Source organism: Salvelinus namaycush, chromosome 2 (assembly GCF_016432855.1).
Source record: "Salvelinus namaycush isolate Seneca chromosome 2, SaNama_1.0, whole genome shotgun sequence".
NCBI lineage: Eukaryota > Metazoa > Chordata > Actinopteri > Salmoniformes > Salmonidae > Salvelinus > Salvelinus namaycush.
In genome coordinates this window covers 39,241,546-39,253,896 of record NC_052308.1, presented here as the reverse complement: position 1 = coordinate 39,253,896, position 12,351 = coordinate 39,241,546, and the positions used below count along the sequence as shown (strand labels likewise).

Sequence of the window (12,351 nt, the reverse complement as noted above, 5' to 3'; positions counted from 1 at the left end):
TTTTCCATATGGTCTATATTAAAGAGCACTTCATTTAATATAACAGGCATCATTTCTACTTAAAATATCAAAAGGACGCAAAAGGGACTCATTTTGTGGAACGACCCAGGCCTGTAAGTTGTGGTGTTTCAAACCAATCAGACTCAAGTTTCTGCATTTATATAAAGGAAGCTATGGTGCTTATTTCCCACTCCCAATATTCCTCCGATTAGTTATACCACAGTTTCTATAACATAGCTACAGTTGAAGTCAGAAGTTTACATGCACCTTAGCCAAATACATTTAAACTCACAATTCCTAGTAAAAATTCCCTGTCTTAGGTCTGTTAGGATCACCACTTTATTTTAAGAATGTGGAATGTCCGAATAATAGTAGAGAATGATTTATTTCAGCTTTTATTTCTTTCATCACATTCCCAGTGGGTCAGCAGTTTACATACACTCAATTAGTATTTAGTAGCATTGCCTTTAAATAGTTTAACTTGGGTCAAACGTTTTGGGTAGCCTTCTCCAAGCTTCCAACAATAAGTTGGGTGAATTTTGGCCCATTCCTCCTGACAGAGCTGGTGTAACTGAGTCAGGTTTGCAGGCTTGCTCGCACACGCTTTTTCAGTTCTGCCCACAAATTTTCAATAGGATTGAGGTCGGGGCTTTGTGATGGCCACTCCAATACCTTGACTTTGTTGTCCTTAAGCCATTTTGCCACAACTTTGGAAGTGTGCTTGGGGTCATTGTCCATTTGGAAGACCCATTTGCAACCAAGCTTTAACTTCCTGACTGATGTCTTGAGATGTTGCTTCAATGTATCCACATAATTTTCCTGCCTCATGATGCCATCTATTTTGTGAAGTGCACCAGTCCCTCCTGTAGCAAAGCACCCCCACAACATGATGCTGCCACCCCATGCTTCACGGTTGGGATGGTGTTCTTCGGCTTGCAAGCATCCCCCTTTTTCTTTCAAACATAACGATGGTCATTATGGCCAAACAGTTCTATTTTTGTTTCATCAGACCAGAGGACATTTCTCCAAAAAGTACAATCTTTGTCCCCATGTGCAGTTGCAAACCGTAGTCTGGCTTTTTTATGGCAGTTTTGGAGCAGTGGCTTCTTCCTTGCTGAGTGGCCTTTCAGGTTATGTCGATATAGGACTTGTTTTACTGTGGATATAGATAATTGTGTACCTGTTTCATCCAGCATCTTCACAAGGTACTTTGCTGTTGTTCTGGGATTGATTTGCACTTTTCGCACCAAAGTACGTTCATCTCTAGGAGACAGAATGCGTCTCCTTCCTGAGCGGTATGACGTCTGCATGGTCCCATGGTGTTTATACTTGTATACTATTGTTTGTACAGATGAACGTGGTACCTTCAGCCGTTTGGAAATTGCTCCCGGGGATGAACCAGACTTGTGGAGGTCTACAATTTTTTTGGCTGATTTCTTTTGATTTTCCCATGATGTCAAGCAAAGAGTCACTGAGTTTGAATGTAGACCTTGAAATACATTCACAGGTACGCCTCCAATTGACTCAAATTATGTCAATTAGCCTATCACAAGCTTCTAAAGCCATGACATCATTTTCTGGAATTTTCCAAGCTGTTTAAAGGCACAGTCAACTAAGTGTATGTAAACTTCTGACCCACTGGAATTGTGATACAGTGAATTATAAGTGAAATAATCTGTCTATAAACAGTTGTTGGAAAAATGACTTGTGTCATGCACAAAGTAGATGTCCTAACCGACTTGCCAAAACTAGTTTGTTAACAATACATTTGTGGAGTGGTTGAAAACGAGTTTTAATGACTCCAACCTAAGTGTATGTAAACTTCCGACTTCAACTGTATGTCCGTTTTTTATCAATCTTGGTTGAAAGGGGTGTAATTTATGTTTGTAAATGAATTATGTGCAGAGGGGTGCTAGTATGCCACTGTAATATCAAGCTCAAATCCATATGTTAAATCAGCTGGAATCCATTTGCAATGTCAGGATATCACTGCCTTTTACATAGGCGGCGTTTGTCTCTTGCTATGTTATTCTTAGCCTTGAGTAATATTAATGAAACACAAATAAGTGCAAAGTGGTGACTGTGTGAGAAACAGTTTAATAGTAATAGGCTGCTGATATGCTACATTAAGCCTATGTGTAATGTGTTTGAGCTGGTTACTTGAAAATTACACAAAACAGCCAAACATTGCTGTTGATCCCTATCACAGTCACGATCACTATCTATTTTCCCAGTATTACATTGAAAGAGATGATCCTATGCGTTGTAAACATTGATAACAAATGAGTATCCAAATGATCTGTTTATTTTTGTACCTTCCAGATCAGTCAGGCAGTGTCAGGGTAGCCAGTGTTGCTCGAGGCCCCAAGATCCAGCCGGACGCCTCCCACATCGCATTTGGGTCGAGGGTTTTAGGACCCCCTCCACTGACCGGAAGGAAGAACAGTGGACTCTCAGAGGGACAGGGACAGGACGGGAGGACACAGGACGGGAGGACACACCGAAGCATGAATATGGTAATACTCCCCTGAGAAGGGAGCTTGCTGTCCAAACATGGGTTGATTTCATATATAAATATATTGCATGCTGGAGTCTCTCTTTTGAATACCCACATGAACACATTTATCATACGATGTGACTCTTGCATTTACCAATAGTGTGAAAATAAGTGTTGGGAGGAGCTGTTATTATTTTATTGTAGCGCTGGCCCACTCTCCAAGCAGAGATATCACATCCACTTTTTGAAGAGCAAACTAAAAGAGACCTTTGTGAATAGTATTTTAGGTATTCCTGCTTTTGTTTCTCTTTTTCTCCAATAGTTTCATGATGATAAGAATCAACGGATGTTGTCTTGAGGCACCGGGAGTTATTTGGTCTTTGACGCATTCGGAACTATTTCTGTATTATTATCCACCTGTAATATCTCCCCTCATTGGAAAGCCAGTGCTGTGTCTTCTAGGACGCCCGGTGAGAGATCCGCTCTGTGATCCTCTTTTGTTTGTTTTTGCTTTGCTGTTTCAGTCTTTAGTGCTCTGATTTTATTTATGTTTTATAATATGTTTTTAGACCTCTCTCTCTCTCAATTCAATTCAAAGGGCTTCATTGGCATGGGCAACATATGTTTACATTGTAAATAGTAAGCATTACACTCACAAAAGTTGAAAAGGAATAGAGACATTTATGGCTATGTACAGTGTTGTAACGATGTGCAAATAGTTCAAGTACAAAAGGGAAAATAAATAAACATAATGTTGCCCTTTTCTTGTGGCAACAGGTTGCCAATCTTGTTCTCTCTCGCTCTCACTCTCTCTCTCTGTCTCTGTCTCCCTCGCTCTCTCCCTCTCTCTCCTTCTTTCTCTCTGTCACAGGGGTCTGTCTCTGGTGCAAAAACAAATAGAACAGCTGCTTCAGAGAGACATCAGGATCATGGAGACTGGAGCGAGAAACAACCTGGTCCCAGTAGCCAGAAGAATGACTCTGTTTATGAGCTGGCAGGTAAGGACAAGTCTGTTCCACACAACGTCAAGTAAAAATGCCAGACATTTACATTCAACTGAAATGCTCAAATCAACCTACAACATTGTTTTACATGTCGATGTTAGGTAACCTTGTTGAATGTTAGGACAATACTTTTAGAACATAATATTTGAAATTGTTCAAGCTTAGAGAGATGTGGCCGCAGCCATATTGAAACAGCGTAATAGGAATGGTAGAGCGTCCGCGCGCCTACTTTACTCATGGCCTTTGGTGTCCGTTCAGCGAGCAAGGTCTAGCTGTGTTAAACATTACAGTAGTTTTGACATGTGCATCGGATCATACTGTGTTTGCCAGCAAGCTAGCTAACAGCAAACAAGGTTAGTAAGCAAGCCAACTGCATGGTAATAAAGTCACTTTTGCAGATCGTGTACACTATGCATGAAACGGTATTCAATCTGGTTTGCAGTGAGGGACTTCACTGCAAACCCAGTAGACGCTCGCAAGCTAGCTGGGCTAGAAACAGCTGGCTAGAAAAAGGAGTATTGACGCTAGCTAGGTGTCTGATCTGAAAGATTTAGCAACAGACATGTCGGGTTGTTAACAGTGTCCACTCGTATTAAATCAATTGCAGCTAGTTGTAAGATTTATGAGACCAAATTATGTTACCAATGTCCATAGTGAAATCCATAATCCATAATAAAATCCTGCTCTGTAGCAAGCTGTTCCGATAACGACACTAGCATGCAAAATATCCATCAAGGATAGCTGAGCATGCCGTGGTTTTGGACTAGCTGGCTATGATAGCCCACAACGCACAGTATAATTTTTTGGTCAATTTATCATGCCATATCACCTAGTTTAGGGATCATCTAGATTCAGCCGCGGGCCGATTTTTTTCTTAAGCCTATGGTCAGGGGGCCGGAACATAATTACAAATCATTTGTAAACTGCAGATTGACCGCAAGAAGCACAAACGGATATAATATATAACTAAAACAGAATAATTTCAAACCTTGCTTACATTTGTATACGATCGCATACTGTATATCTCTTTATTATGTGTGGGAATACATTGGAACAGATTTCCAAAATTAAAATCACTCTAAGCTGATTTGCAGGTGTTTTTACAGTCTTTTATGTCCAACAAGAAAATATATATATTTTTAAATAAAAAATGTTTTCTTAAATTTTTGCAAAGAAAAAAAATAAAATCACCAGCGGGCCAAATTCGTCCAGTGGGCCGCCAGTTGGGGAACCCTGACCTAGCTAGTCTATAACAGGAGAGCCTTCTAAAAAGGGACTTATTTTCATTTTTTTTTTTATTGTTGTCAAAATGAAAACATTGTCAATGAGGCTCTAACATGCATTGTAATCTGGGCTGCCTGTCAGATGAACCTATCAAGTGATGTCGTTGATGACACATTATCAACATGGCAACACACAGTCATTTTTTTATTTAACCTTTATTTAACTAGTCAGTTAAGAACAAATAATTTTTTACAATGAGAGCCTACACCGGCCAAATTGTTTGCCATCCTATGGGACTCCCAATCACGGCCGGCTGTGATAGAGCCTGGATTCAAACCAAGGTGTCTGTGGTGACGCCTCTAGCACTGAGATGCAGTGCCTTAGACCGCTGCGCCACTCGGGAGCCCGAGTAGTCATAAATATATACATAAATACATAATACATAAATACATAAATATTAGTTTTTCAGCAGTTTTAAGGGTAGGAACATGCTTCTTTATCACATTTGGTTATCGAAATCACCTTAACTTACTAAAATGTTTCAGTTCATCTTTAATACTTTTGTCGTTAAGCAGACACTCTTAACCAGAGCGATTTACAGTGCAATCATCTTAAAGTAGCGAGGTGAGACAACCATATATCACAGGCATAGTAAACATGAGGGTGCTGTGGGATTAATCAAGATATTTTTTTGATAAGGTAGGTTTTCAGACGTTTTAAGACGATAGGGCTTCCAGATGTCTGTCAGTGTGGATCCCACACTGTAGTGTCGACCGTTTTCATTAGCATCAGCAAATCTCAAATCGTTGTAAGAGAAATTCAAGCATGAACTGAGAGTTTTTTTTATAGGCCATTAATAATTTGCATGTCACACTACTACAGAAACCATACATTCATTCCACAGTGTGCTTCCCACACTGACCAATAGTCACAGACATGACTTGGAAATTGTGATTTGGCCAAATCTGAAAAACAACTTCCTCCTTAGTTTTGCCTAGCTTGCTTTATTCAGCCCAGTTTGTCGAATTACTGCTCCCGTAAGAGAAGTTAAATCAGTGGGTATATTTAATGTACTTTCAACAGCTGTCCTCTTCCACCAAGCTAACTAACTGTAAACACTGGTTCATTAGTACAATGGTATGACAGAATCATTGACTCCCCAACGTTCATCATAGTTATGGTTTCCCTTCTCAAATCTGAGTGCGTAATTGAAATATTACATAAGTATGTCTGGTTAGCATGCTCCTTTATGTGATAGTAATTCATCCGCACACTGACTCTATACACTCACTGACCTAAATTCAACTATATTAGACTTGGTAATGCAATACGTTTGAAGTGTGATGGAGTGTATAAGAAGATCATTAAAATATCTAGCTTTAGTTGTGCATAGCTAGCTTTATTTAGTCTGCTGCACTCGCTATTGATGGATTGGACAAAGCTTGTTTTCTGAAATACCTTTTATTGAGAATGAAAGATGGTTTTACTGTGGCATACTATTCAGTACTCCGTAAGCTGTTCCGCTAGCCATGAACAAACTGCTATCTGCTCAGGTTCTAAAGTTGCATTATGTGTTTGTCAGGCTATTATTGTGACCCGTGTTTTGAATGTAACCTCGTTGTGCAACGTACAGGGAAGCCAGGGAGCCTGCAGCCGCGACCACCTAAAGACAGAGCGTCATCAGACAAGGCGGGGTCCAGGAAGCTACGGGTCCACAGTGCAGGGAAGGAGAAACTGGCGCCTGGCTCAGGTGAGCTGTGTATGTATTATGAAAGCTTTAGAGAGCCTGTCTGTGTGAACTGGATTGTGTGTCTAAGTGTGAAGTGTGTGAAGTGTGGTGGTCTTAGGGTAGATGTCCTCTTTTCTGTTGTAAATTGGACCCATAGACGCTGGACTTAGCCACCATGGAGACAGGAACCAACAACGTTTGACCCCCAGTGAGATGAGTGGAGACCAAACAGCAGGTCAGACACTTCTCTCAACTGACACACTTTTTAAAATGGACACAGCCGGGCTCCGGCTAGTGCTTCTGTTTCTGATTTGGGAGTGAAGTGAAGACACTTTAACCCCTTTATCCAGTTCCTACTCCAGAGCAGACATCCAACCATCACAATCTGGAGCTACAGTATGTGGCAGATGGCTTATCTGGCATGACACTTCCAAGGATGGTTCTTACCAAGATTTACTTCCATCTACCTCAATTAATTGGCAAGTTGAGCCAACTTTAGCCATTAGTATATTTGCCTCAGTAGTTTCCAGCTACAGTAATAGTACCCAGCTTCTGAAGTCTCACCCATTTCTACACATTTTATGCAGGATTATTGCTAAGGCTATGAAATACTTGTCTGAGTTTTTTTTGTTAACCCCCCACCCCAGCCACACTAAATGCACACTTTTTTTGCTCTAAGCACATTTATGGGCTGTTCCCATCTCCAAAAGCCTGGAGCAGTCCCTGTGCAGGGCAGGAGGCAGCACTGCAGCCCTCCCCTCTTACTCTCAGTCTAAGCGCAGTACGTTCATTAATGGTAATGGCACATTAAATAAGAGTCAGAGGGGGAAGTCCCGTGGGTTTGGCTCAGGGTCTTCCACACAGCAGCACAATTAGAAAAGGTGATTATAGTGTTGAGACAAAAGTGCGCTGAATGTTCATAGACACTTCATACCGCTGAACTACTAGGCTGCATCCCAAATGACACACTATTTCCTGTATGGTAAGTAGCCTCGCGCGAGCCAGAATGGCTCGTAGGAGCAGGAGTCAGTAGCTTGAGGCAGCTTGATGTACAAGTACACCCCTTGGACAGGACAATAGTCTATCACAGGGGCTTACTCCCAAGCAAAGAAGCATCAAATCAAATTCAAAAAAAATGTAAAGTATTTTTTAATTTCACCTTTATTTAACCAGGTAGGCCAGTTGAGAACAAGTTCTCATTTACAACTGCGACCTGGCCAAGATAAAGCAAAGCAGTGCGACAAATACAACAACACCGGGTTACACATAAACAAATGTACAGTCAATAACACAAGAGAAAAGAAAAATAGAAAAATCTATGTACAGTGTGTGCAAATGTAGAAGAGTAGGGAGGTAGGCAATAAATAAGCCCTAGAGGCGAAAATAATTACAATTTAGCATTAATACTGGAGTGATAGATGTGCAGAAGATGAATGTGCAAGTAGAAATACTGGGGTGCAAAAGAACAGAAGGGTAAGTAATAATATGGGGATGAGGTAGTGGGGTGTGCTATTTACAGATTGGCTGTGTACAGGTACAATGATTGGTAAGCTGCTCTGACAGCTGATGCTTAAAGTTAGAGAGGGAGATATAAGACTCCAGCTTCAGAGATTTTTGCAATTCCTTCCAGTTATTGACAGCAGAGAACTGGAAGGAAAGGCAGCCAAAGGAAGTGTTGACTTTGGTGACCAGTGAGCTTAGATAAGGTGGGGCTTTACCTAGCAAAGACTTATAGATGACCTGGAGCCAGTGGGTTTGGCGACGGATATGTAGTGAGGGCCAGCCAACGAGAGCATACAGGTCGCAGTGGTGGGTAGTATATGGGGCTTTGGTGACAAAACGGATGGCACTGGGATAGACAACATCCAGTTTGCTGTCTATTTTGTAAATGACATCGCCGAAGTCAAGGATCGGTAGGATAGTCAGTTTTACAAGGTATGTTTGGCAGCATGAGTGAAGGATGCTTTGTCGCGAAATAGGAAGCCGATTCTAGATTTCATTTTGGATTGGAGATGCTTAATGTGAGTCTGGAAGGAGAGTTTACAGTCTAACCAGACACCTAGGTATGTGTGGTTGTCCACATATTCTAGGTCATAAAAATGTTGTGCGCCGAATACAACAGACCTTACCGTGAAATGCTTACTTACAAGCCCTTAACCAACAATGCAGTTCAAGGAAAAGAGTTATATATCTACTAAATAAATTAGAGTATAAAATAAAAAGTAACACAATAAAATTACATAACAATAACGAGGCCATATACAGGGGGTATCGGTACAGAGTCAATGTGCGGGGGGTACAGGTTAGTTGAGGTAATTTGAACCTGTAGGTAGGAGTAAAGTGACTATGCATAGATAATAAACAGACGTGTAGCAACAGTGTAAAAAAGGGGAGGGGGGGGGGGCGCTCCGGTACCGCTTGCTGTGCGGAAGCAGAGAGAATAGTCTAAGACTTGGGTGACTGGAGTCTATGACAATTTTGGGCCTTCCGCTGACACCGCCTAGTATATAAAATTGAAGTAGGAAGTTTACATACACTTGTGTTGGAGTCATTAAAACTCGTTTTTCAACCACTCCACAAATTTCTTGTTAACAAACTGTAGTTTTGGCAAGTCGGTTAGGACATCTACTTTGTGCATGACACAAGTAATCTTTCCAACAACTGTTTATAGACAGATTAGTCCACTTATAATTCACTGTATCACAATTCCAGTGGGTCAGAAGTTTACATACACTAAGTTGACTGTGCCTTTAAACAGCTTGAAAAATTCCAGAAAATGATGTCATGACTTTAGAAGCTTCTGATAGGCTAATTGACATCATTTGAGTCAATTGGAGGCATACATGTGGATGTATGCCTGAAGGTACCACGTCTGAAGGTACCACGTTCATCTGTACAAACAATAGTACGCAAGTATAAACACCATGGGACCACACAGCCGTCATACCGCTCAGGAAGGAGACACGTTCTGTCTCCTAGAGATGAACGTACTTTGGTGCTAAAAGTTCAAATCAATCCCAGAACAACAGCAAAGGACCCTGTGAAGATGCTGGAGGAAACAGGTACAAAAGTATCTTTATCCACAGTAAAACAAGTCCTATATCGACATAACCTGAAAGGCCGCTCAGCAAGGAAGATGCCACTGCTCCAAAACCGCCATAAAAAAAGCCAGACTACGGTTTGCAACTGCACATAGGGACAAAGATCGTATTTTTTGGAGAAATGTCCTCTGGTCTGATGAAACAAAAATAGAACTGTTGGCCATAATGCCCATTGTTATGTTTGGAGGAAGAAGGGGGAGGCTTGCAAGCCGAAGAACACCATCCCAACCGTGAAGCACATGGGTGGCAGCATCATGTTGTGGGGGTGCTTTGCTGCAGGAGGGACTGGTGCACTTCACAAAATAGATGGCATCATGAGGCAGGAAAATTATATTGAAGCAACATCTCAAGACATCAGTCAGGAAGTTAAAGCTTGGTCGCAAATGGTTCTTCCAAATGAACAATGACCCCAAGCATACTTCCAAAGTTGTGGCAAAATGGCTTAAGGACAACAAAGTCAAGGTATTGAAGTGGCCATCACAAAGCCCTGACCCCAATCCTATAGAAAATTTGGGGCAGAACTGAAAAAGCGTGTGTGAGCAAGGAGGCCTGCAAACCTGACTCAGTTACACCAGCTCTGTCAGGAGGAATGGGCCAAAATTCCCCCAACTTATTGTGGGAAGCTTGTGGAAGGCTACCCGAAACGTTTGACCCAAGTTAAACTATTAAAGGCAATGCTACCAAATACTAATTGAGTATATGTAAACTTCTGACCCACTGGGAATGTGATGAAAGAAATAAAAGCTGAAATGAATCCTTCTCTTTGCTATTATTCTGACATTTCACATTCTTAAAATAAAGTGGTGATCCTAACAGACCTAAGACAGAACATTTTTACTAGGACTAAATGTCAGGAATTGTGAAAAATTTAGATTAAATGTATTTGGCCAAGGTGTATGTAAACTTCCGACTTCAACTGTAGGTCCTGGATGGCAGGAAGCTTGGCACCAGTGATGTATTGTGCCGTACACCCTACCCTCTGTAGCGCCTTGCGGTCGGATGCCGAGCAGTTGCCATACCAGGCGGTGATGCATCCGGTCAGGATGCTCTCGATGGTGCACCTTTTTGAGGATCTGAGGACACATGCCAAGTATTTTCAGTCTCTTGAGGAATAGATGTTGTCGTGCCCTCTTCACGACAGTTTTGGTGTGTTTCAACCATGATAGGTCCTTAGTTATGTGGACACCAAGGAATTTGAAACTCTCGACCCGCTCCACTACAGCCATGTCGATGTAAATGGGGGCTTGTTCGGCCTTCCTTTTCTTGTAGTCCACAATCACCTTTGTCTTGCTCACATTGAGGGAGAGGTTGTTGTCCTGGAGGTCTCTGACCTCCTCCCTATAGGCTGTCTCATCATTGTCAGTGCTTGGCTACAAAGTCGTGGGTGAACAGGGAGTACAGGAGGGGACTAGGAACGCACCCCTGAGGGGCCCCGGTGTTGAGGATCCACGTGGCAGATGTGTTGTTGCCTACCCTTACCACCTTGGGGCGGCCCGTCATGAAGTCCAGGATCCAGTTGCACTGGGAGGTGTTTAGTCGCAGGGTCCTTAGATTAGTGATGAGCTTCATGGACACTATCGGGTACCATTTACAGTCTTTGTGTGACTTGGCCTGGAATCGAACTCCCAACCTTCCAATCTCTGGGCGGACACTAACCAGAAGGCCACTGAATTAATATTCCAAATGTAGTGCACTACTTTTTTAACCAGAGCTCTATGGGCCCTGGTCAAAATAAGTGCACTAAATATCAATCAAATTTATTGATAAAGCTCTTCTTACATCAGCTGATGTCACAAAGTGCTGTACAGAAACCCAGCCTAAAACCCCAAACAGCAAGCAATGCAGGTGTAGAAGCACGGTGGCTCTGAAAAACTCCCTAGAAAGGCCAGAACCTAGGAAGAAACCTAGAGAGGAACCAGGCTATGAGCGGTGGCCAGTCCTCTTCTGGCTGTGCCAGGTGGAGATTATAACAGAACATGGCCAAGATGTTCAAATGTTCATAGATGACCAGCAGGGTCAAATAATAATAATCACAGTGGTTGTAGAGGGTGCAACAGGTCAGCACCTCAGGAGTAAATGTCAGTTTGCTTTTCATAGCCAATCATTCAGACTATCTCTACCGCTCCTGCTGTCTCTAGAGAGTTGAAAACAGCAGGTCTGGGACAGGTAGCACGTCCGGTGAACAGGTCAGGGTTCCATAGCCGCAGGCAGAACAGTTGAAACTGGAGCAGCAGCACGACCAGGTGGACTGAGGAGTCATCAGCAAGGAGTCATCAGCAAGGAGTTATCAGGCCAGGTAGTCCTGAGGCATGGTCCTACGGTTCAGGTCCTCCGAGAGAGAGAAAGAAGGAAAGAGAGAAAGAAAGAGTGAAAAAGAGAGTGAGAATTAGAGAGAGCATACTTAAATTCACACAGGACACCGGATAAAACAGGAGAAATACTCCAGATTTAACAGACTGACCCTAGCCCCCCGACACAAACTATTGCAGCATAAATACTGGAGGCTGAGACAGGAGGGGTCGGGAGACATTGTGGCCCCGTCCGACGATACCCCCGGACAGGGCCAAACAGATAGAATATAACCCCACCCACTTTGCCAAAGCACAGCCCCCACACCACTAGAGGGATATCTCCAACCACCAACTTAGGGAATAGGGTTTAATTTGGGAAGCAGCCGTAGAGCCTAGCTAGCTGAAAGTATTAGGATTCTTTAGTTACGTTTGGTCTGATGAGAGTCACTTGAACATAGTGGATGGATGGGCTCTTGAGTGTGTGAATCACAGGAGTTTGGAGACA

At 42.4% G+C, this 12,351-nt stretch overlaps 1 protein-coding gene across 1 annotated transcript in view; it reads left to right on the top strand.

Annotated features, from left to right (window-relative positions):
- The window catches only part of cfap20dc (CFAP20 domain containing), a 56,552-nt gene that overhangs the window by 18,102 nt on the left and 26,099 nt on the right, over positions 1-12,351 (top strand). The window contains exons 7-9 of the mRNA XM_038965466.1: positions 2,347-2,516; positions 3,369-3,495; positions 6,359-6,475. Of these exons, the coding sequence (XP_038821394.1) occupies positions 2,347-2,516; positions 3,369-3,495; positions 6,359-6,475 (414 nt within the window). The remainder of the gene's footprint in view (positions 1-2,346; positions 2,517-3,368; positions 3,496-6,358; positions 6,476-12,351) is intronic.